Source organism: Vulpes lagopus, chromosome 2 (assembly GCF_018345385.1).
Source record: "Vulpes lagopus strain Blue_001 chromosome 2, ASM1834538v1, whole genome shotgun sequence".
NCBI lineage: Eukaryota > Metazoa > Chordata > Mammalia > Carnivora > Canidae > Vulpes > Vulpes lagopus.
In genome coordinates, this window is record NC_054825.1 from 93,286,735 (window position 1) to 93,312,381 (window position 25,647).

General features: G+C 37.8%; 1 protein-coding gene across 9 annotated transcripts in view; it reads left to right on the plus strand.

Annotated features, from left to right (window-relative positions):
• UTRN (utrophin) overlaps positions 1–25,647 on the plus strand; it is a 496,122-nt gene that overhangs the window by 458,928 nt on the left and 11,547 nt on the right. For 8 of the 9 annotated variants that reach the window (XM_041741733.1, XM_041741729.1, XM_041741764.1 and 5 more), the window contains 6 exons: positions 6,851–6,987; positions 12,161–12,199; positions 12,425–12,490; positions 13,550–13,615; positions 22,513–22,671; positions 23,066–23,306. In XM_041741733.1, coding sequence (XP_041597667.1) covers positions 6,851–6,987; positions 12,161–12,199; positions 12,425–12,490; positions 13,550–13,615; positions 22,513–22,671; positions 23,066–23,306 — 708 coding nt within the window. The remainder of the gene's footprint in view (positions 1–6,850; positions 6,988–12,160; positions 12,200–12,424; positions 12,491–13,549; positions 13,616–22,512; positions 22,672–23,065; positions 23,307–25,647) is intronic. The other variant, XM_041741741.1, reaches the window with a different exon arrangement.

Here is a 25,647-nt window from a genome sequence, read left to right on the forward strand (position 1 = left end):
ATTTCACAACAATGACAAAATTCAGCAGCAGAAAGTATCAAGATCAAATCTCATGTAAAGCAATTATTAAAAAAAAGATAGAAGAACCAAAAAATATAAATGTAGTAAAGCCTACCAGAAATATGTGCTCCTTGAACAGGTCAAAGGTATAACCCACCATTGCAAAATAAGCTTAAGAAACTGATCCAACACATAAATCAGAACTGGAAAATCTTGGAAACGAGGTGATAGAACTCAGGGAAGAATTCGAAATAAAAGAAAAATCATTTCAAAAATTAAGACTAATTAATTGTAGTCTTAATAAACAGGAGAGGTAAATATTTTGAGAGAAATAGAAGGTGATTAAGAGACAAATTCTGAAAGTTAAGAAGAAATGAAGAAAGCAATATGAAATATCCAAGAGAAAATGACAGATGTTGAAGATAGGAAAAAAATTGAAGATATGCTGGGAAAATTGGACATCCACATGCAGAAGAATGAAACTAGACCACTCTCTTTCACCATACAAAGATAAACTCAAAATGGATGAAAGATCTAAATGTGAGACAAGATTCCATCAAATCCTAGAGGAGACAGGCAACACCCTTTTTGAACTCGGCCACAGTAACTTCTTGCAAGATACATCCATGAAGGCAAAAGAAACAAAAGCAAAAATGAACTATTGGGACTTCATCAAGATAAGAAGCTTTTGCACAGCAAAAGAAATAGTCAACAAAACTAAAAGACAACCTACAGAATGGGAGAAGATAGTTGCAAATGACATGTCAGATAAAGGGCTAGTTTCCAAGATCTATGAAGAACTTATTCAACTCAACACCAAAGAAACAAACAATCCAATCCTGAAATGGGCAAAAGACATGAAGAGAAATCTCACAGAGGAAGACATAGACATGGCCAACATGCACATGAGAAAATGCTCTGCATCACTTTCCATCAGGGAAATACAAATCAAAACCACAATGAGATACCACCTCACACCAGTGAGAATGGGGAAAATTAACAAGGCAGGAAACCACAAATGTTGGAGAGGATGCGGAGAAAAGGGAACCCTCTTACACTGTTGGTGGGAATGTGAACCGGTGCAGCCACTCTGGAAAACTGTGTGGAGGTTCCTCAAAGAGTTAAAAATAGACCTGCCCTACGACCCAGCAATTGCACTGTTGGGGATTTACCCCAAAGATACAGATGCAGTGAAACGTCGGGACACCTGCACCCCGATGTTTCTAGCAGCAATGTCCACAATAGCCAAACTGTGGAAGGAGCCTCGGTGTCCATCGAAAGATGAATGGATAAAGAAGCTGTGGTTTATGTATACAATGGAATATTCCTCAGCCATTAGAAACGACAAATACCCACCATTTGCTTCAACGTGGATGGAACTGGAGGGTATTATGCTGAGTGAAGTAAGTCAATCGGAGAAGGACAAACAGTGTATGTTCTCATTCATTTGGGGAATATAATAATAGTGAAAGGGAATATAAGGAAAGGGAGAAGAAGTGTGTGGGAAATATCAGAAAGGGAGACAGAACATAAAGACTCCTAACTCTGGGAAATGAACTACGGGTGGTGGAAGTGGAGGAGGGCGGGGGTGGGGGTGAATGGGTGACGTGCACTGAGGGGGGCACTTGACAGGATGAGCACTGGGTGTTATTCTGTATGTTGGTAAATTGAACACCAATAAAAAATAAATTTATTAAAAATAAAATAAAATAAAATAAAATAAAATAAAATAAAAATGAAAATTCAAGAAAAACTTTCTTCCCCACCAGAAAAGGTGAAAAACTATGTACCAAGAGTATATCACATGCCTGAGAACATTAACTCAGAATGACTGATACTATAATATGTTCTGATAAAATTGCTGGACTTTAAAGTCAAAGAAAAAAAATCTTCCAGTCATAAACAAAAGGAACAGCATGACTTAAAAAGGAAAGAAGGTCAAATAATAGCAAAGCTTCATACGAAAAGGAAAATGAAAGGACCTTTTTTTTTAGAAACTCAGGGAAAGGGATCCCTGGGTGACACAGGGGTTTGGCGCCTGCCTTTGGCCCAGGGCGCGATCCTGGAGACCCGGGATCGAATCCCACATCGGGCTTCCGGTGCATGGAGTCTGCTTCTCCCTCTGCCTGTGTCTCTGCCTCTCTCTCTCTCTCTCTCTCTCTCTCTCTCTCTCTGTGTGATTATCATAAATAAATTTAAAAAAAAAAACTCAGGGAAAAAGCATGTGAGCCAAGGATTTTATATTGAGAAAAACCAGCCTTCTACTGTCTAGTAGGACACAGGAAAATTATCATCAACATACAAGAACTCAGATAATATTGGTCCTATGAGCACTTCTTGAAGATTTATTAGAGACCAGGCTTCAGACAACCAAAATAACCAAGGAAATAACATTCTAAGAATAGGTAGAGACCATTAAATATATTGTTAACTGTAGAGCTTAAACAAAGTGGGGCTAACTGGAAGGGGCTTCTACTGGCCAAAGGTAATATAATTTGATCTCCAATAATGATAATAATTGCAAGACCCAAACCCATTAAATATGTTAAAAAGCTATGAGCTCATAATAACATGTGAAAATAATTTTAAAAATTGGTTATGTTTGGGGGATAATAGGAAACCAATGTGTTACTGCAGAAATTGGTCAATAAAAGGGAAAATCAAATATGTAATCCTGCCTTTCCTGAATAAACTATATTCCTGAGTGGCCAAATAGCAGACAAGGGGACATGTCTTTATATAGTTATTTCATTTAATATGTGAAAATGAATGGTAGAATTAGGATGTCATCATTTTGAAGCCCCCATTGGATGGATATAGTCATTTCACATGAAATCTGCTAGGATCACAAAAGAGTGATAACCAGACACTACTGATAGTCTTGCCAGATCACACCTGAAGTTGATGCATTCTCTGGATCCAGCTGCCAGTTTGCAGGATATCCAAAGGACTGAGGAGCATGCTGAACTGCGTCAAACATATGCCATCAGCAAAGCTTAGCTAGGTCAATTTGCCTGTGTTTTCCAACAGATGAACTATAAGGAAATGGCAAGTATGGAGGAGAATCTACAAAGTGAGTTAAAATATATCAGTTTTTTGAAATGAACTACAACACCTAGGGATAGACTTTGGGGTGAAAATTTTATTTTTTTAAATACAAGATAGTTGTTGCTTATAAAAAATGAGGAAAATGGTTATTATGGAGACAACAGAAGGGTGAACAAGACAAAGTTATTGCTAGGTGGTCAAAGAGCAAGAGATTTTAATTTTTCTTTTTTCTCTCTCGTGTATTTTTCCCCCTAATTCTGCTCACACTAACATGTCTTGGATATGCAATTTAAAAGTTATAAAATGAAAAAAAAAGTAATAAAATGACATTTCAATATAAACTTGGTAAAACTCAGCCACAGGGTAGCTTAATGTAGTAATTAATAGTATTTTAGTAGATGGCTATGGGCTCTTTCTCTTACAAAACTTAAAACTGTTGTGTTTTTCTAGGAGAAGGGATATAGTGCTGGTATAGTGAAAAGACCCAGGCGTGCAAGAGCAGCTTTTTCATTACTGACTTGTAGGTCTGAATCCCTGCAAGCTTTCAGAGGGATCAAAAAAAGTGATGCTAATCTCACCACTCTTGATGGTAAAATGAGAATGAAGGAAAGCTGTTTATAATGTGCAGAGTTCTATGCCTTTATGTTATCCTTGTCTCATATGATGAGATGTGCAAAATCTTTTGTCCTCCTTCTTTCTTTTCTTATAGCAATAAATAAAAACCTGGTCTTTCAAGAAATATTGGTTAACTTAAAATGTTGGATAATTTGTGTAGTAATGAGTGATTTGTTCCATTTCATCCTCAGATCATAATATCAATAGTTATTTGCTTAAAAAAGAAAAAGAACAAAGCATTATACCTAGCATGAAGATTGAGTTGAATTTGATTATATTCATTATGGTAGGTGGGTGGTCTTCCTTTTTGCTTTTTACCAAACTATTGCTCTAGTGCTTTGAAATAGATAGATATTAGCTACAGTCATTAGATAGCAAATTAGACCAAATATGTAAAAATATCTTTTAACTTTTTTTGGTGAGAAATAGATTTAAATCATTTTCTTAGCTCTCCTTCAACTAAAGAATTACATTTTGCTAACCTGAATAGAACACCTAGTTCTTGTGGGATGAATTACTTTCATTTTTTCTTTTAATATTGCAGAGTTTATGGCATTAGTGAATTCAGTGCCTTTAGATTATAACTATTGGTGAAAGCTTTTTTTCTCTTCAATATGAAAATTGATGAGGAAACAAAAATATGCGTTTTCTGTATGAGAATGCACTCTTTTTTTCAAATATTAAATTTTAACATTATCACAAATTCAAATTTAACTTCAGCCCCTGCTATAACTTTTGGGGAAGCCAGTAGGTGCTTTTTATTTGTTTCTTTGTATTTTTGTTTTGTGGGAGATGAGTTTTTTGTTAGTGGTAGTGGTTGGTTGGTTGGTCAGTTGATCAGTTGGTTTTGCTTTGTTCTTCCATGTCTTGAATGTATTTAGCTAAAGAATGTTAGATGTGGAATTGGACGTGTACTTTTGGATGATGTGTCATTTTTTTTCCCAAGCAAAAGTTCATGTTGAAACCTAAATATAGATAAGCTAGAAGAACATTATGCTAAGTGAAAGAAGCCAGTCACAAAAGACCACATATTGTATGATTCCATTTATAAGAAATGTCCAGAATAGGCAAATCCATAGAAACAGAAAGTAGATTAGTGGTTGCCAGGAGCTAAGGAGAGGAGATAGGGTTAAGGTGGGAGTGGGAGTGACTGCGAATGGGTACAGGGTTTCTTTTTTGAGGTGATGGTTGCCTAACCCCATGAATATATAAAAAGCACTGTATTGTAGACTGCCCTGGAGGAGGCAGGCAGGGTAAGTAGCGTGGTACCTTGCCCACGTGGCCTTTTCTCCCACTACCCCACTCAAGGACTGCCTGAATTGAAAGCCTGGGTAGGATTTGAAAACCACAGGGCTAAGTGGTAAAAACTTTTTTATTCACAGCTGGATGTGGACCAAGTAAGAGCCAGAGGCCAGTACTTCCTTATCTCCCTGTATATTAACAATGTGTTAAGAGCAGACATAAAAATAAATTGAGTCATAAATGCTTATCTTTGCATAGGGGCCTTCTCTTTCTATTTCTATCATAGAAAGCTTCTTCCCTTTTTTCTTTTTATCAAAACATTCAGGGAGAACTTACCTATAAATGTAATGATCTGCAGCTGTGAAACCCATTGCCAGAGGTCCAAATGTCCTTTTACAGTACGTGATATGTCCTTTTGGCTTTATTCTCAGTCCCAGACATTCCTTCTCTAAAAATTTCCTTGTTTACTCCCAAATGTTATTCTGCTTATTTTTCCTGTTCTATCTGGTTAGATCTTAGGACCTCCAAGCCATTGTCTCTCTTAGCAACACTTTCCCCTATGGAGCGCCTTGGATTCTTTTTCTTTTTGCTAATAGCTTATTTTCTATACTTCTTCTTTGTCTTTGGAAGGATCTGTACCTAAATAACTATGGACATTATATAGTTTATTTTGAGTTATTCAGAAAAAGATTTGACATGGGTCTGATGGTAAGGCCCAATGATAATGTGAGTGGTCCTTGCTGTGCTTTTTATTTTTTTTAGTAAAATGGAAATTGATGAACTTTAATTATAAATAGCTTGGGCTTATTCCTCTCTTCTCTGCAAGCCTAGAGAATCAGAAGTTCTCTTAATTGTGTGCTAGAAGCAGACACATGTAGGTAGAATGAGAGCAGATGGAAGGCAACAAAACCACATAAGGGCTGACTCAGAATTTAGTTGTTTTAAAAAATAATTATATTTTTTAAGCTTCTGTTTGCAAACCAAGTTTGTATGAGTCCTGGGCATGCTTGTCATGAAGGAAAAGACTGACTGGGGAGTGTATTTAGCTCTTGTTTTGTTATTATCGAAGCTTTCTCTTCGTTTGGTTTTGTAAAGTGATAGGAGTGAGGTCTATCCAGGTTTTTAGACTGAATAGCCAACTGGGAATCAGACAAACAAGGTTTTAATTTAGTTCTCTGCAGGTATAATAAATATTTTATATTCCTCTTCAGAAAGACTAAAGTTGGTGTCTGTATAACATATTGCAAATAAAAATTAGAATTGGTGATAGTAAGAAACTGAAACTTTGGGAACAGTTCATGGGATGGGAATAAGGGATGGAATAGGGATAGGTTTCGGCCTACCTAACTCTAAATCATCATGAAATGGTTAAGGAAACAGTAACATGACAAATTAAGTCTGTGTCAAAAAATTATATATTTGTATAGTTGGGAAAGACAAACTCGACAATATTCCTTACAATATTGTCACCCTGTTCCTTCTTTTTTATTTATTACTTTCTCATTTTCCAGACATTAACATATGCTGGCTCGTGTGAAGTCAGTAGGAGCTATATACCCACCCTTACTTACTCACCTTGGTTAAAACCATATTATATGAATCTTTTATCATGCCTAAACACTTAATAGCAGTTGCAACTCTTTTATTAATAGGAAGCAACCAGTAACATTGCCAAAACTAATTTTACTTTTTGGCTGAGTTTCTTAAATATTGGGGAAATGAGCTAGTTATGGTTTATTTTCAACAGAAAATTTTAAAAATTATGAACTGATTGCTGGATATATTTAATAATAATGAGTCCTGGTTGTGATTTCGTGACATGACTTGTTATCCCAAAAATACATAAAGCTACTGAAACTGTTGATTTATATCTGCTCAAATTTTATTGTAGCTAGATATCTCCTTCCATTTTAATGAGAGAAGTATAATTTTTTCAACTTCCTAGACAACATCTGGGGAAGATGTACGAGACTTCACAAAGGTGCTGAAGAATAAGTTCAGATCAAAGAAATACTTTGCCAAACATCCTCGGCTTGGCTACCTGCCTGTCCAGACAGTACTTGAAGGTGACAACTTAGAGACGTAAGTTTAATTTTAATATTAAAACTTCTTTGTACTCTCTTCTCTGACATCATCTGTTATTATGTCAGAGACACAAGAGAAATGATCTGATACCAGAAAGAGTTTGTGTTTTGGTAAAATGTTTCATTTTTAAAGAGGTAAATTGAACTTAGAATCAGTCCTCACAACATGAATTTTTACTGCTTGCTTTTGACAAAATACCACAGGTAAAATTTTAGGTTTAATTTTGCATGTATTGCTCTACCTTAAAAGTATGTATTACTGTGTGTTCAACCTTGGCTTGGTCACCTCTTTTCCTCTTAAAAATACTTAAAGTAAATTGTGTTATATGCTGTTTCATGATTTTATTCATTTTCCATTTTTCCTCCTGTAAGGATATTTTGCTATTTCATGTAGTATGTTTTGTACTTATTTTACATGTTTTTAATGTAAATCTATTAATAATGTTGAATTTCTTATTTCAGATACCTCTGTGCTAAAAATCTCATCAAAATCTTATATTTCTAACTTTTGTCTTGAACATGAAGTCAGCAAAACGAGATAGCTTTATATGAGACATAAAACAGACAAAATTTCTTCTAAGTATATAACTTGAGTTTATAAGCATATATGAAACACAATCTCAAGGTAACAAAATTACTATAGCATTATAAGGAAAAGAAAAAATAACAATTTATAACCTGAAATGAAAAGAGAAAGAATTTTTAAAGCAAGCCAGAAGAAATGCAAGAAGTAACGTTAAATTATTAAACAATTACATATCAGGATCAAAGTAGATCTGATTTTAAGTCTTTGAATCACTTTTTTAAATCTCAGCCTAAATACACCTGCTGAGGCAATTTTCTTATGCTTGAATCTTGGGAAAAATTAACTTTTATTGCTAATCATTAGCAAAGTGCCTAGTCATAAAAATAGAGATGTTCTAGTTACAGAAAGATACCCTCCCAAATGACTACAGAAAAGTTGAGGTGTGAAGTGTGAAACTTTCTACATTCTCCAATAGAGAAAATTGTAGTGAGATGCATAAAATGTGTGTTGAATGCAATCTTTGTGAAATCCATCTTTCTTTAATCTTCAAAATTCAGTTCCTTTTATTGTGTGTACAAGAGATGCAGACAGCAGTCATAGTCTAGTATTATGACAGTCCATGACTCAACGATGTCAAAATAGAGGGATAGACTATTTGGACTGGATTTTCTTTCCATATAGATTTGCAGACCATTGACTTTGCTGCATTTGTGTACAATTGTATGTGTTTTTTGTTGATTTGTGGAGCTTCTAAGAAGAAGAAGAAAGACCACAGCCAAAGCACAGTAGATATTTGATCCCTCTATAGAGAATAAGTCCACAACAGTATATGTTGATAGATCTCAAAATACCACACACACTTAAAGCATACAAAAAAAATTCCTTTTGATAACTTTGCTTGATATCAAACTGTGTACACTTAAAATATTATGCCTCCTGGTTATTTTTGCACAGTACACTTCTGAACAAATTTTATTGGAGAAATTTCAGTTTAAGGAGAGCTATTCATTTACTTTAAATCCATGAGAAAAAGTCGATTTTTGGTTCTCTCTTTGTTTTGTGGGTATATTTTTTTCCTTTTCTTCAAATGGTTATATGGTGCTACACTCTCGTTCATTTTACTATCTAACATATAGTCTAACTGCGAACACCTCATGATAAAGGCACAATTTTACTTTCCTTGATATCAGATCTAATTAACCTTCAGAATAGCTAGCTGCCTGAAGCACAGAATTATCACATAGTGCTTTTATTTACAAGATATTTTTGATAGGCTTGCACTAGTGATGTGCCTTTCATTCTTAGGATAAACCATTGGCATTTTGTGTCCCAAAAGTCTACATCTTTCATATGAATCGTGCAGGCAGATCGATCTTTTATAGTCCTTTTAAGCATTTTGGATAATTTGCCTTTTAATGTCAAAATAATCATTGACATCAATCATCCTATTCTGAGTGACACAGTTAAAGTGAAAAAGAACAGAAAAGCATAGCAAATAATTTTGTGCTATGATTTTTGGCTGTAATTCTGAATATGCTTCATTTCATCTTCATATTCATCATGAACTTACCAGCATTTCCAGGGAGAGGAAAACAAGAGAAAGAATGGAAGGAGTATAAGGTTAAATCAGATGCCACAAGTTGCTTTTTGAAAAAGATTTATGAGATACTAGATAGAGTGGGTAGGCTTTCTTCTTTTTTTAATTCTAGAATGCATTCTTAAAGTCAGTATAGTTCATTTTTCTGCTGAGCCCTTTCCAGTATAGGGCCACTTAATCTTCTGGTGTAACAATTTATGTGAGTGGGTAGTAAAGTTTGATTTCATTTATTCTCCTATTTGTGGGAGAACATTGGAGAAAAACCAGTCAAGTGGTAAATGTGTTGAAGTTATTTATGAAGCTGATTAGAATTTCCTTTTGCATCTTTCTCTTTCATCCCTGCAAAATGTAGTATCTTATCCCCTATCCAGTAATTATACGTGCATACATAAAGGGGATTTATGAGAAAAATGAGTCATAACTAAAAGGAGGTAAACAAACCCATGCTTAGGTTTATTCAATTAATTTAGTAACTGTGTGCAAGAGTTTTCAAAAAATAAATCAAAATAAATGAGTAGAATTCGATTAAAGACTTAACCATTGAAAATAAACCTAAGCAAAAGTAATTTGAGAATTGGGAGAGATTATTATTGGCTACAAGGTAGGTTGGTTTCCCTAAAGAGTAAAGAAGTAAAAATGGACACTTCTGCCTCGTATTGGTTGAAGTGGAATAGATAAGTTTCATGGTCCAACTCATTGTTAAGTGTAACTGTGATTGTAGGAACATTGGACTGGGAGGCAATGACAGCTAAGCTGAGACCTAGAAGATTAATAGGGCCAGACGTTCAGGGTTTTTGGTGTGGGAGAAGGAGAGGGAGAGTTTCTAGGCAAGGGATATATTTTCAAAAGCCCAGAGACAAGATCGTTTTTGGAAACTGGAGGGAAGCTGGGAATCATGGCAAGAAATGAGAGGGAGAGGGAAGCAGGACCCACAGAATGAAGGGCCTTGTAAGTCATGCCAAGGATGTTTGGATTTTATCCTGAAAATAGTAGGGAGCCTTTGAATGTTTTATATGTTAGAGCACGCTGGGAACCCCACCTACTATGGTGCAAATGGGTTGAAGAAGGCAAAAGGCTTGGAAGCCTAAAGCATTGAAAGAATCATGAAGTTCTTCAAGGAAAGAGTGGATTATATTTCAAAAGTATATTTAGTAGAGTCTAATTCATTGCATATTAGTGTATGATTAAGTAAAACACCGCATTCAGTCCCTGCTTCTGGAAAGTAGGGATGGGCTACATTATGGACTGTGTCTTATTTTGAACCCTCTTTTAACTATAAACTCTAACTATGCAGTGGGGATATTGCCTTGTTTTTGCCAGAATTAAATGAGAAAATTTATCACTTAGCCTTTGTCTTCTACAAATCAAAATACTTTGAAGCTAATGAAGTCTAAAGCTTGATTTTTTTAATCTTTATTTCTTTTCTTAGAAATGTTCTCAATATATAAGAAACTTTCTTTTGAGAACTTCCGTTCAGCTTTCTACCTCTGTCGTTCTTATCTTAGTTCAATGAATCACTTTTGTGCTAACTGAATTAACTTCACAAGAACCAATCATGCAGTTTCACAAAGCCTTTCTGAGTTCAATTAAGATCAAAAATACATATTCTTTTTGGGCTTAATGTTTGCTGCAGATGTTGTAGTTACACCTGAATTTTAGAAATGCTCTCTTGAGTAGCTACTGTTTTTTGGGAAGTGTATAACCAGTCATTCACTTGACATTTAACATCCACATCTCAGAGTTAAGGACAGGTAATGACTATTGAGTAATGCTGTGTTGTTTCATTGTCGTAACTAGCAGGTATGTGGATGATTAAATCTATTTACAGATATTCTGACAAACACAGTCTGGATAAATGCCTATTTTTGAAAGTAGGGCCATGTAGTTTCTTTTTCAGCCCGGTAAAATGCCCTTCATCTCCTTTTAATCTTTGCTATTCAGACATTAACTTGTACTTCCCAGTAGAAGCTAATGAGATCATTAACTTTTTCTTAAGTTTCTGTGTATAATAGAAATACAGGATCACGTGGATCTAGAATAATTTAAACATTCCTTCTTTGTTTCTGTCAACATGAACTTGTACAGGAGACTTTTATTTACTTAATTAAATAGAGAACTAATTTTCCTTAGACTTTTAAATTCCCACATTCATCGGCACTTCCCCCCACTCTCCTGAAAAAAAAAATAGGGTTTTTCATTATGTTCAGTTGTTTTCAAGAGATACTTCATGGAGACTTGAGGATTTCTGGGCAGTGGTTGAGGTTGGAGGGTCCCCAGGGCTGGGAGTCCATACTGAAGGATCAAGCTCCAGAGTCAGGCCCGACTCAGAACATGTTTCCTTATAATTTTCATTGACTGAACTTCTGGAAGAAAATATGTTTGAAAAAAGTATAGCATCATGTAGTTGCTTTCAGCTTTATTGATAATTTGAAGTTTTTTTTGGCTGGGTGTAGGTGAGAGAATCTAAGTAGCATCTTTTTGCAAAAAAATAATCTTTTTGCAGTGTCTCTGGGAGGAGGGGATACTTTGTGCACTCTCGGATTTGCATTTTTACATTTAAAACCGGACAAAGAATCAGAAAAGAAATCTCATTTTATTGCAATTCTGCCATTAGTGTTTAATGTAGTCTTTGAAATTTCTGACCAGGTTTCTTCAGGAAAAATAAAGATCTGATTGCATCATCCCTCACTATATTATGGAACATTATCTTTAAAATTATCTCATGTTTTCAAGCCATTTTAGCACATTTTGTTTCCTTTTTTCAATGAGACTATTTAGACATGTGTTTGCTATCCTGTAACAAATATCCTGTAATATCTGTGAAAAGCCCCTCCAGGCACTTGAGTACACAGCATCTTCTCTAGAATAAACGGGGACTTCTGCTACTTTTGATTCCCCGTGGTGCACCTCAGGGCAACCAAACGTGAGAGTGAAAGACAGTGGAGAATGTCCTCTCCCCCCCGACCACCACCCCACCCCGCTGCTTTTGTCTGAAACCACTCTCAAGTGCTAGCTCTGTGACCTCTGTTTCCCTCTCCCCCTCTGCAGTCCTGTCACACTCATCAGCATGTGGCCGGAGCACTATGAGTGAGTATTCACAGCTCCATCTGCAGGAGTTGGTACTCTGATCCATGTCATTAGCATGGGGGTGATTATGCAACTCTTGAGCTAAAAGAATAGTCTGCCTCCTGGGTAACAATCCTCATGGTTTGTTTGCATGGCAAATTCACTATTTAACTAAGCTAACATTCCTAATAGTAGCATCTATCAATATTTGGGCATAAAACTATTTCTTTGCTTTTTCCTTTATAGCCCATCACAGTCTCCTCAGCTGTTTCACGATGACACCCATTCCAGAATAGAACAGTATGCCACACGGTAAGAGGCTTCGAAGGAGCCCTCTGCTGCGCTGCCACCCAAAATGTATCTATTTCTGTATGAATCCTATGTCATCGACATGCCTTGATTTGAGAGATGTTTTGCAAGAGTCTTGACTCTATTTTATTTGGAATCTGGGCTCTCATCTTTCCATGTTGTGATTTCCAATCTACCAAACACCTGCTGTACATTCTATGAAGAGTAAATCTCCATGGGATGTGATTATTGACCTCATTAGAATCCATACGCTAGACAAACAGGATTTAGATAATGTAACCCATTTCAATGAATGAGAGTAGGAACAGAAAGTGTTCTCAGGAGATGGTGCACATGTGAATTAAAACATGTAATTAAATCTATGCTAATGCTTTCTTAATAGAGGCTTATTTTAGAGTCCTTAAACAGTATAGAGTATAGGCAGGTTTTGATGGCATGTACAAACTTTCAGAAGTGTATAGAAGTGTCTATGGTGCTAGCAACTAGCTATTCCTAAAAAGGTTAGTTCAAGTATTATATAAATAATAATATATGAGTTGAGTCTTGGCCAGATAGAATTTCTGGAAAAAGGTAGGCTTAGACTAATGAAAAAGCATACTTAAAAGCAATGAACTGAGAAAGAACATGGTTTGTTTAAAGGAGTGAGGAGTCAAGGAACAGAAGCCAAAGTCCAATAATGAAGGCCCACTTGCTAAGGAGTTGGATTCTGTCCTCAGGTAAAGGGGGAGTCATAGTGAGTGTTTAGACAGGAGAGGAGCATAATCAGATTTATGAGAATGGAGACCCACTGCAGGGTGCAGGAGACCAGTGAGGAGCCTAAGTTAATTAGGAGTCTATGTAGCATGGTAAAAGATGAAAGCCTACAAGCTTTAAGGCAGGTGTGATAGAAACATAACTCAACATTAGATGTTCTTTTAAGTTCCCAATCTTTTTAGGAGATTTGGACCTTTTCATATTTTGTCACAATTAAGACCACTTGAGAACAACTAGAGACTGTATGTAGCACAGTTGACCATGCCCTGTGGAACCACATGAGGGAACGTCTTTATTTTCATTTTTCAGGCTGGCCCAGATGGAAAGGACTAATGGATCTTTCGTCACTGACAGCAGCTCTACCACAGGAAGTGTGTAAGTAAATCATGAAATAAGTGGTGCCTGGGGAGGTGAGTTCTTGTGTCACGGCTGTCGGGGATAATCTTCATTGATGGTGGCTCTGAATTTTGATCCCAATCAAAATTGATAAGTGTGGTTACAAAAATGTCTAGACAGATTTTATGCTTTCAAGCCATGAAAATATAAATGGGATATGTTTATTTTGTTTCATAGAAATTAATGAAAAAATCCTGTATTTGCCAACTAATTTGCCTCAGGAAGATTAGATTGTTCTATTTAGAATTACAGGTATAGATATTAATTCCATTTGTCGTATATTTCTTGTGGATTTAACAAATGTATTTCCACAGAATACATGCCCTTCTATAGAATCCTCTTCCTTCTGCTGGCTCACTTTTTCTCTATAATCTCTGCCATTTAACAACTTTGAACCACACAGGCTTGGACATACTCTCCCCATGCTTCATGGAAAAGTGTTATTTCTTCTGCCAGTATTTTATTATATTAGCAACCAGGAAAAGTCTCGTTGACTTTAGAAAAATACTTAAAAAAACTTTCTAGGCGAATTTTTTTTAAGGATTGTATGTATTTATTCATGAGAGACACAGAGAAGGAGACACAGGGACATAGGAAGAAGAAGAAGCAGGCTTTCCGCAGGAAGCTGGATGTGACTTGATCCCAGAACCATGGGATCATGCCCTGAGCCAAAGGCAGATGCTCAACCACTGAATCACCCAGGGTCCCAACTAGGCAAATATTTTATCTCTGATTATCCTACTACTGTGTGTCATCTTGCTTTGGAACTCTTCCCTTTTGCTCCCCCTCCTTGGAATTAACATTTTTTATTTTGTGTGATGTCTAAAAGATTTCAGTAGTGTCAGGTTTACTTGACTTAGGTAAATTCACTGTTGTTTGGATCTGGTGGGAGCTGGAAGGCAACCCAGGAAATTACAGAACATAGTGCTCAGGTGTTTTATACCAAAAAAAAAAAAAGACATGGAGAGAGCCAAGGAACAGTACCTGAAGCAGTCTAATATAGAATAGCTCCCTATCAATATTTCAAAAACTGTTTTACTGTCCATTAAGCTTACAAATAAAAATGTCAGAAGGTTTTTCAATTTTAAATTTCAAACATTAGCATGTTAATACTTTACAAGAATAGAGTAGTGATTTATACATTATTATTCATGTGCTATGAATATGAAACAATTCCCAAATCAAGATAATAGCATATTTATAATGCTTGTTTCATAGTTAGCTACTAGTATGTATTTTATATAAAGCAGTTAGATGACTTGAGTATCCCCTAAATCAATGTAATTTCCACAAGGTTGAATTCGATGAAATAAAAAATAATAATTAAAACCAAAATAATTAAAACCAAATTTAAATTATTTAAAATGAGTTTGTCATGCCCTGTGAATGGAGGAAAGGTAATGCTCAAATTTAGTACATCCTACTTCAAGTTAGAATAAACTCTATTTTAAAATTTAACACTGATGTCTGAGAAAAAGTTATCAGATGACTAACAGCTGAATACATTTTAATACACTGTCATTAGCTATATTAACTCATTCATCTGTTCAAAAATATTTATTATATACCTACAGTGCAGTGGTGTGCTAGAGCCAGTTGTGAGAGCCAGTTGTTACCTTTTTCCCGAAGTTCGTAAGCTGTTCATTAAACACAGCCATTTATAGAAATTAATTTGTATACACTTACAATTAAATAAATTAGATTCAAATGAAGACAAAAAAACAAACCCCATCATGCCCTAGTTATCTACTTCATTTTACTATTCTCTATGTTTTCTGGGGTAATTTATTGTATTTGTCAGTTGGTGTTCCACTGTGTATCTTTTCCAAACTCTACTTTCAGTAAAGTCATTAGCTTGAAATTGGCCTTGATGAAAGTATTTAAGCCATAGAAATTGCAAAAGCTACAATTCAGGGCCTTTTTATTCATTTATTTTCTGGAAAGCTTGTTTTTTTTTTTTAAGATTTTATTTATTTATTCATGAGAGACACAGAGAGAGAGAGGCAAAGACACAGGCAGAGGGAGAAGTAGGCTTCATGCTAGGAGCCCGATGTGGGACTCGATCCAGGAACCCCAGGATCACGCCCTGGGCTGGAGGCAGGCGCTAAACTGCTGAGCCACCCCGGGCTGCCCTGGAAAGCTTGTTAAATGTATCAGCATGCCACTGCCACACACCCAATACTGTAAAAGTCTACTGTAACTACTTACTGATGTAAGTACTGTCTCCATGAATCTTGCTGGCTAGAGGAGAGTCCATTGATGTTTCTATAGAGGAAGAACATGGGGAGGGAATTTTTTTTTAAAAAGATATATTTATTTATTTTGAGAGAGAGAAAGCACACAAATGGGGAAGGGCAGAGGGGGAGGAAGAGAGAATCAGACTCCCCACTAAGCAGAGAGCCCAACGCTCATGCCCTGGACCCTGACATCAGGACCTGAGCCGAAACCAAGAGTCAGATACTCAACCGACTTGATAGACAGATTAATAACCCCCAAAATAACTTCACATCCTAATCCTTGTAAGCTATGAATGTGCCACTTTATTTTTTTATTTTTATTTTTTTAAGATTTTTTTAAATTTATTTATTCATGGAAGACAGAGAGAGAGAGGCAGAGACACAGACAGAGGGAGAAGCAGGCTCCGTGCAGGGAGCCTGACGTGGGAATCGATCCCAGGATGCCAGGATCACGCCCTGGGCTGAAGGCAGTGTCAAACCGCTGAGCCACCCGGGCTGCCCAATGTGCCACTTTATGTGGCAAAAGGGACTTTGCACATGTGATTAAGTTAAGGATCTTGAGATGGGGAGATTATAATATTTCCTTAAGCATTTCCATTTTAACCAGTACTCCTGACAAAGTGAGTAAGTATTGCACATCCTACCATAAATACCTTTTCTCCCAGTGCATGGAACCTTACAGTGAGGATGCTTCTTACCTCCTTTGGGCTAATGACTCCTCAGAATTTGTGATGGGAGGGTTAACAACCAAGCCCCAGTGTTTCTTTCTCTGACTGCCCTTCTGTGTTTCTCATCTAATAATTTAATACCTTGGATCACAAGATACAGGAAGACATCTTCACTGCTCTTATCAGGATGCTGTGCTGTTCTTTCTTTGCTCTCACCTTGTTTCCTACACCATCTTACTGTGGAAGCAGGAAGTATGCCACATACTCTAACCTTGGCCTTCTTTGGAAATTTCATAAAGCTCCAGTGTTGAAATGGTCATGACACAATCCTGCGACTATAGATGACAGACAGTTCTCTATACCACTTGGCAGTATTATCAGCTTGTGAGCAAGGGTTCGGTGGCTTCTTAAGGAAGCCTTGGCTCTTTTGCTTCAGTCTGAGGTCTGCCTTGAGGCAACCAGCTTCAGAATATTAGCAACTTGTATTGTTGTTGGCTAAAATGAAAAACTAACCCAGAATGACTTAAGCAAAAGAAAAAAAAAAAGTATTCGCAAATTTCTAAAGTACATTTTAGAATTTTTCTCATTCCTGAATTCCCGACCTTTCCTCCAAGTTCTTTTGAATGGTGGTTTTGTTATTCCAATAGGTAATAAAAATATTAGGTTTCTCTTAACAAAAGGTATGATGCAAAAACAACCACCATCTCTCTCTCCATGAATAGCGCATTAGGAGCCTGGCACTGCTCTAAACACTTTGCCCGCCTTTGCTTATTTAATCCTCATAGGACTCTTGGAGGTGCTATTCTTGTTTCTGTGACTGCCATTTTACAGATGAGTACATTGAGGAGGCCCTGTGAGGTTAAGGAGCTTGCCTAGGGTCTCGCTGTCAGTAAGTAGTGGGATTCAGACCCGGGCAGCCTGGTTCGAGACACAGGCCCTCCTGACCACTCCTGACCACCTCTGACCTGTTGCTCCTCCACTGCGTGGGAAGGGAGGGCTTCCCAGATGGGAGCACTGCCATAGGGGCGGGGATGAAGAGGGTCAGAGCATCCACAGTCTTTGAGTTCATCATTTTCCTTGGCCCAGTCTTGTCCATTCTCTATCCACACCTCAGCTTCATAGTGCAGACCTAATTAAAAGAGTTTGTAATTCACTACCTCCAATGCTGATCTAAATGTGGTTTGGGATGATGTCAGCTGTGGATGATAAAAGAAATCTTTATGCTTTCAGGTGTGAATTTTGAGATTTGAACCTGTGATTCTAAGTTACCCAAGGTCCTTTTAGTCATTTGTGTCTTCAAAAGCAGCCATCCTACCCTGCAGTTTGAGCCTTTCTCTGTTCCTCAGATTGGTCTATGGAACCAATTCCCTGGCTCCCAACAGCGTTCATCTTCGGTGAAGCTGGTTAATTAGCTGCTTCGTTCCCATGCATCACAGGCTGCTGCCTCCCCAACCTAGACATGAGTCAGTTTCACAGCTCTTCCCCCACACAGACCCAATTCTCAGTGCTCCCTTTCCTCCTGAAAGTCTGACTCTGGATGATTTAAAAAGGTGTCAATTTTGAGGATATTAATTTTCTTCGAAGGAGGAATTGAACATCCATGACTCAAACAGAAACAGGAGCCAGGATAGTTCTGGGGAATCTCAGGAGCAGGAACTCAAGGATAGATCCTTAGGCCACTGCCATCAGGATGTCTCCCTCCATCTGCTATCTGCCCTTGAGTGACACTATTTGATGTGGAAAGATCAAACTTGGGTATGGTTTGCACTGGTATGGCTGTTTGCACCTCTGAATCCTGGAACAGAACAATCTTTGAAAGGAAGGAAATTATTGTTATTTTTATTTATGTCTTACCTACTTTCAAAAGGTCATTGAATGACTCAAAGTTCTTTTGTCATCTGATATGTACTAATTTTGTCATCTAGATTTACTATGTGTGACTTAAACATAATATAATTATATTCCATTTAATGGTATTTCAGTGGTGCAGACTTATATTTTTGCAACCTTTTCTATTTTAGTACTAATGACATTTAAAGGCCCTCATTTGGTACTTCATATGAAATCTGTATTGAAAGGGTATACTCTTGGTTTTTACTACATATAATTAAGAACTTGAATGTATTTATTTTTGTATTTAAGTTTTAGGCCTAATAACCTTGAGAAACAAGGCAAAAATTGTATGTTATACATAAACGATTTTTTTTTTTTTTTAGAAATTGCCTTATATCCCTTTCAGATGCCTTAATGAAAAAGTGTAATTATGGTGGTGATTATGGTGATTACAATAATAAATTAAACCGTCAACTCCTCAGAAGAAATGACGCTTGTAAACATGTCAATGTTTACAATAGAATGTATCTCAGATCTAATTTTGACTTGTTTTTGTGTATATTTGTTTCACTGTGGCTAGTCCTCAAATCTTGAAAACAAAAATTTAGTTGGTGTTAATATCGAGCACTGAGTATAGTACCTGAGTCAGATAGTTGCTGGAATGAATGTTCTAAGGGCATCAGTGGTCTGATGGTGTCTTGTGACAGGGGAGGAGGTCTAGCTAGGATCCATTATCAAGTCATAGACCCACCAGACAGCTTACGGGACTTGAGTTTTCCTTTAGCTCTTCCTGTCCGTATTAAATATTTTTTTGACTTTTACTTTTAGTCCTTTATTTTCCCTTACGTGAATTGTTCATAGGAATCATATGACTGTTTTTAACCAAAGTGAGGGGATGCCTGGGTGGCTCAGTGATTGAGCGTCTGCTTTTGGCTCAGGGCATGATCCCAGTTTAGGGATCGAGTTCCACATCAGGATCCCTGTGAGAAGCCTGCTTCTCCCTCTGCCTGTGTCTCTGCCTCTCTCTGTGTCTCTCATGAATAAATAAATAAAATCTTTAAAAAAATAAATAACCATAGTGAAATCAGTTTACCTCTTATTTATTGCAATACCTGAGATTAGTATCTCCTTTTGTTTTATTTTACATTATCCTTGCTTGTTCTTTTTTTTCTTTTACCTTATGAACAAAGTGCTTTGCTGCGCATTTGCATGATCTGGCTAGTCACATGAATGGCTGGGTTAGGACTCTAGACATTGCTCCTTAGCCTTTTGAAACTGTATATTATATAGAGGCTAAACCTTTTGCTTCTTTTGCAAGAGTGACTGTTTTGTTTGATTTCTGGTTGATTGCTTATGATGCTTTATCCTTAAAATAGAGAAATTTCATGAGGGTTTCTCTTTTGTTTTTGTTTGGGGGGGATATTCAGTCTTTCTAGTTTCCATACTTTTTTTGTCTCAGCCTGAGAAATATTTACAAAATGTTGTGTCATACTCTTACTTTTCTATTACTTTATGTCCACTGTATCTTTATACTTTGTATTGTTCCTCTCTATGTATTAGTTCTCTACTTTTTATCCTCTCTTACTTTGCCTTCTCTCTCCACCTGAACTAGATAAAATGCCTCCAAACACTGGCAATGATAAAGATCACGGACTTAAAGTCTTTCCAACCTTAGCAGCTAATTGGTGTTGCATCATGTTGATACATTAGCCTGGAGCCAGCTTCTGCCCTTCATAACAGCTAGGGTTAGCCAGGCGCCTGGTGGCTCAGTCAGTTAAGCATCAACTCTTGATCCTTTGCTCAGGTCTTAATCTCAGGGTTGTGAGTGCAAGTCCCATGTTGGGCTCTACACTGAGTATGGAGCCTAGTTAAATAAATATATAATAGTTAAGTTTAGGGCATTGACCATATATTTCCCATCAGGAAAATGGCCACCTGTCACACATACCCTTGCCACATTTCTATCTGATTTAGCTACATGGGCAGCCCAGGGGCTTTTAAATGCTACTGCTCTGCAGTGATGCCATACCTATTCCCTCCTCTTATCCTCATCCTTCTAAAGTTAGGAATAAGCATGGGATTCTTCTAGAAGCTACTTTATTTGTTTTTCAGCTCACTGCATTTTCTCAGGAAAGGTCATCAAAAGTTGGTGCCATAGCTTATTTCAGTCTTTATCCCATCCATGTTCCTTATTTCCAGTTTCTCACTGAGTGGTAAAGGTCCTACTCCTTCCCATCTGAAGTTGATAGTAGAAGGATAGTGAGGTTAGATATTGATGTTTATATTGTGATCCTAAGTAAAGTGTATGACCTTTATTTTTGCTAAACATATGTCCACACACACTCTCTCCATGTAGAACTTTGAGAGAAGGAGAGGCTACCAATTAAGGAAGGAAAAGATATCAATCAGTAGTTTATCTGAACCTTTGCTTTGGCTGTTCTGCAGGCATAACACTCATCTTTCTCTTTCGCTTCATCATATCATTCTGCTCTCAATGCTCAGGACAAACCTTTTCTATGAGTTCACTAATTCTCAGAGGCAATTTCAAGTCCCCTTTATATCACATAGGAAACTGTGATCACACAGTGTTGCAATTTCAAATCAGACTCAGAAGAATCAAAGAGCTTACCTCGTATCAAGTGTTGCTCATTAGGCACAGGGCACAAATAAGAGATCCCAGACTGCCATCACAGCTCACTAGGTTCTTTCTAACTGCATTAGGGTATGCTCTGACCCCAGTGTGACAAGACGTGGTCTCTAAAGTGACATTTGCAGTTACATCACTTTCAGAGGAGCTGGTTCATCTTGAGATAGCTCCATTTTATACCCTAAGATCTACATGTTTTACATGTTTTTCTGAAGCTCTATCCTATAAATCCTTAGATTCTAGGATTTGTTTACCAAACACTAGCAAAACAGACCAGGTCCAATCTGCTAAAGTATACATTCCACAGCTAGAGCATCCAGCTAGCATTAGCTAGGAGGTCTGTCCTTTCCATGACTATAAGGAGATCCAACTGAATCTCCCCATAAAAAAAGAGAAGGGCTTCCAGGCATGCTGCTGAGCATTTCCTTCTCAAGATTGTAACAATTTTGTCTATTTTATGATGCTTCTGTTTCTGTCAGTTGTTACATTCAACCACATGATCGATATGTCTGATTCATTAGACAAGTAGTGAGAAAAGTAGGAGAGTCTAAGTAACTGTAGTTTCTTGTTTTAATGCAAAATGATTGATCCTAGTGAAGACATGCTGATAAATCAAGTAAAATATCTGCAGATATTTTATAAATATCTACAATCATAATTTTTGCTATGTCTTTGGATGAAAGAATCTGAGGATTATATTCTTCCATTATGTGGGTTAACAAAGCATGACAAAATGGCTTTCAACCAAATGCTAAAGACAGTGAAATCAGCTTAGGCCTTAGTCCATTTGTGCTGCTTTAACACAATATTATTGGCTGGGCAGCTTAGAAATGACACTTATTTATCACAGAGTTGGAGGCTGGGAAGTTCAAGATCAAGATACTAGCAGATTTGGGGTCCAGTGAGAGCCCTCTTCCTGGTTCATAAATGGCTTTCTTCTCACTTTGTCCTCATGTGACAAAAGGGGGAAGCTATCGCTCTGGACTCTCTAAGGACACTAATCTTGTTCGTGAAGCTCCACCCCCATGATCTGATCACCTCCCAAAGGCCCTGCCTCCAGGTGCCATCACACTGGAAGTGAAGTTTCCACATATGAATTTTGGTGATATACAGTTTATTTTTAAGTCTTTTAATCTACACTTTTGGCATTCAATTACTGATTATGCCTAACATATGTTTTATATTAACTGTTTAAGTAGTGTACCTTCTTGGATACTTCTGCTGAGTAGAATCTCTTCTAAGGTTTGTCATATGTACATGTTAGCCTAAGGCAAAACAGGAAATGGTAGTATGTAGAGTACACATACCTTTTAGATAAATATCTTCCTAGAGTTTTTTAGAGGTACATTAGAGGGATTTTGAGCTTTAAGGCAAACCTGGCCCAGCAGCCATCCCCATCATCATTATTTCTATTTCCCTTATATCCAAAGACATCCATACCCACATGGGAGCCTCCATATGTGTGTGTGTGTGTGTGTTTTGTCTCCCTAGGGAGGACGAGCATGCCCTCATCCAGCAGTACTGTCAGACACTTGGAGGGGAGTCCCCAGTCAGCCAGCCCCAGAGTCCAGCTCAGATCCTGAAGTCAGTAGAAAGGGAAGAACGTGGAGAACTGGAGCGGATCATTGCCGACTTGGAGGAAGAACAAAGGTGCGCCCAACCTGGGAGAAGAAGCTAATTCCCCCTAGGCAAACTTCTGAAGGAAAATTCTTTAATAATAACTTCAGTATGATCCCTACCCATTCTCTTTTCAGAGGTGTTTTCTAAGAAATCAAGGTGGAGACTAATTTAGGTTTTAGAGGAGACTAATAAACTGGGACACTGTGATCACACATGTGAGGGTTTCTGGACCGTGTCTGTCAGAACACTTGCTTAAAGCTATAGTTTTGTTCATGCGTACTCATCTCACTGTCAAGAAATGTTTTTAGAAAGAATGTTTCTAGAAAGAAAGAAGTAGCCTCAGTTAAAGCTGGAGCTCGTGGGCAGTTTCAGAGAGAAGACCATGCACCCAATGGTAATTCCAATTTTTCCTTCTCTGCATTAGAAACCTGCAGGTGGAATATGAGCAGCTGAAGGAGCAACACCTGAGAAGGGGTCTCCCTGTCGGGTCACCTCCAGACTCTGTTGTATCTCCTCACCACACGTCTGAAGACTCAGAGCTCATCGCAGAAGCCAAACTCCTTAGGCAGCACAAAGGGCGGCTGGAGGCTCGGATGCAGATTTTAGAAGATCATAATAAGCAGCTGGAATCCCAACTCCATCGCCTTCGACAGCTGCTGGAGCAGGTAGAGTGTGTGGAACTCAATGTGGCACCCGCGCCCCCCACCCTCAGCCCCGTCTGTCTCCGGGGGGTGGTCCCAGCTTCAGCAGAGAGGCTCCCCTACAGCCTCTCACCTCCGTGCTTAATTTAGGCTCTTCAGATGGAAGCATCATATTTTCCATAGGCTCAAAAAGTGGGCTTGCCCCACTTAAAATGGAATTTCCCATTCTTGTATAACCCTGAAATCTAACCCAGTTCTGAATATTTTAAGGGAAAAGACCCTGTAACATACATCTGCATAAATGACATGTGGGAACTCTATGGAGACTAAGGGGAAGGAAGCCATTGGAGCTCTTCATACTACAGCCTTCCTTTCAGTGAGCTCTTTTCAAGAAATTCAGTGACAGATGTTTATTAATGAGCAGCTATCACTTCCTAACATCGAGCCATGTTTTATGGCAGTTGTTGGCACACTTTTCTGACAGTAAGAAATATAATTTACATTATGATGAATGTAAACCTGCATGATGAATACAACATAATAATTGCCATTATAAAAAATGCTCTTATTTTCTTTTTTTTTTTTTAAGATTTTATTTATTTATTCATGAGAGACATAGAAAGAGAGAGAGGCAGAGACACAGGCAGAGGGAGAAGCAGGCTCCATGAAGGGAGCCCAACGTGAGACTTGATCCCGGGGTCTCCAGGATCACACCCCACGCTGAAGGCAGCGCTAAACCGCTGAGCCACCGGGACTGCCCTTATTTTCTATCTTTTTAAGTTTCTTTCCTTCTTCTTTCTGTCCGTCCTTCCTCTCTTCCTTCCTGTGTTTCTCGTTTCTCTTTCTCCCTCCCTCATTCCCATTTTTCATCTCTCCCTCTTTTCTTTCTTCGTGCTGGGTCAGTACCTACCAAATCAATTTTATAGCTCATCAGGGGATAATAGCCCACAATTTTGAAAAACACTCTTTTTTGGGATATAAAAGAAGCATCAAATGTAGTTTTTTTCCTTCTTGTTGCTTTGCAGTCCTATTAGAGACGGAGACAAGACAATATAATATACAGCAAGATAGTATCACACATAAAGACACAACACTATGGAGAATTAGCTACTTGCTTAAATCTAGCAGTTAAAGAATAGGAGTTGTATCAGAGAACTAGACATGAAGATGCCTGGGTAGCAGGTGCATATTGGGTAATCCCCACAGATGGGGCTAGACTTTATCTTTCTTGAAGAATCCCTGACATCACCATTTATGTTGTCTTTTCACTGTTTCCTCTGGCCTGTATAGCATGGGGCCCCAGGCAGTGAATAGGCCGTGCCTTTCTCCAGAAAGGATTTATCCAGAACCCGAAACAACTTTTCCTCCAGTGATCTTCTCAAATGTCAGAAAACCATCTTGTCACAGTTGCTGTCAGTATCTTTTAACTTGTCAGATTCATCCAGAACAGCGTGATTTCTACATTACCTACACAGCAGGCCACAGATCACCCCTTTTGACCATCTACTTTTCTGTATATGTCTGTCACTTTTTCAGGATTTGTGTCAGAATGTTTTAAGGAAGGCTTGCTTTGGGCCTCCAAACCGAGCATCATTAGAAAACACTAGTTCCCCTCGAGCTTTCCCAAAGCCCTCTGGAATGTTGGAGTCTTCTCTGGTGCTGGTCACGTACGTTGGAACAGCCACATTGCAAGCCCCGTGTTTTTGAAGTTTCCCCATGGTGGCTGTAGAAGGGATGAATTTTTCCTTGAAATCTCTGATTTAAAATATGAAGTGTTATTATTAACCTAGTGCAGCGATAGAATCACTGCGGAGGGAAGCCGTGCTCAAAAGCTTTATTTGCCATAGCCTGTTGGAGAGCTAACGGCTCTTCTGCTTCTCTACTCCCCTCCCCCTGACTCTCTCCATCCCATTAGACAGAGCTGCCTAATGGCTCATGTGCCTTCAGAATTGCACAGTAATGCTTTTAGAGATAGCTGATATCTAAATGGCTCTGTATATCCCAGACTCTGGGCCTCTTATCTCTTCTTAATGATTTAGCATGAATGCCAGAAGTAGATGGAAAAATCACCTGACAGTAAAAAACGGGCGAAAGCACCAGACTTCAACGAATATAAATTGAATGGGAAGACTGGCATCAAAAATGTTGTAATGTCTGCCTTCTCTGTAAAATGGATCACACTTTGTAATTTGAACACATACTTGTCAGTGTGTCCGTCACCATTTCAGAGCTTTGTGCAGAGCATGTTTACAGAATGCTTACTGTGTGTAAGATTGTATTCTAATCTCTGTGGAAATACTAACCGATCATCCTCCTCACAGAATCCTTTGGCACAGGCACTCTTTTTACCATCCCCAGTTTCTAA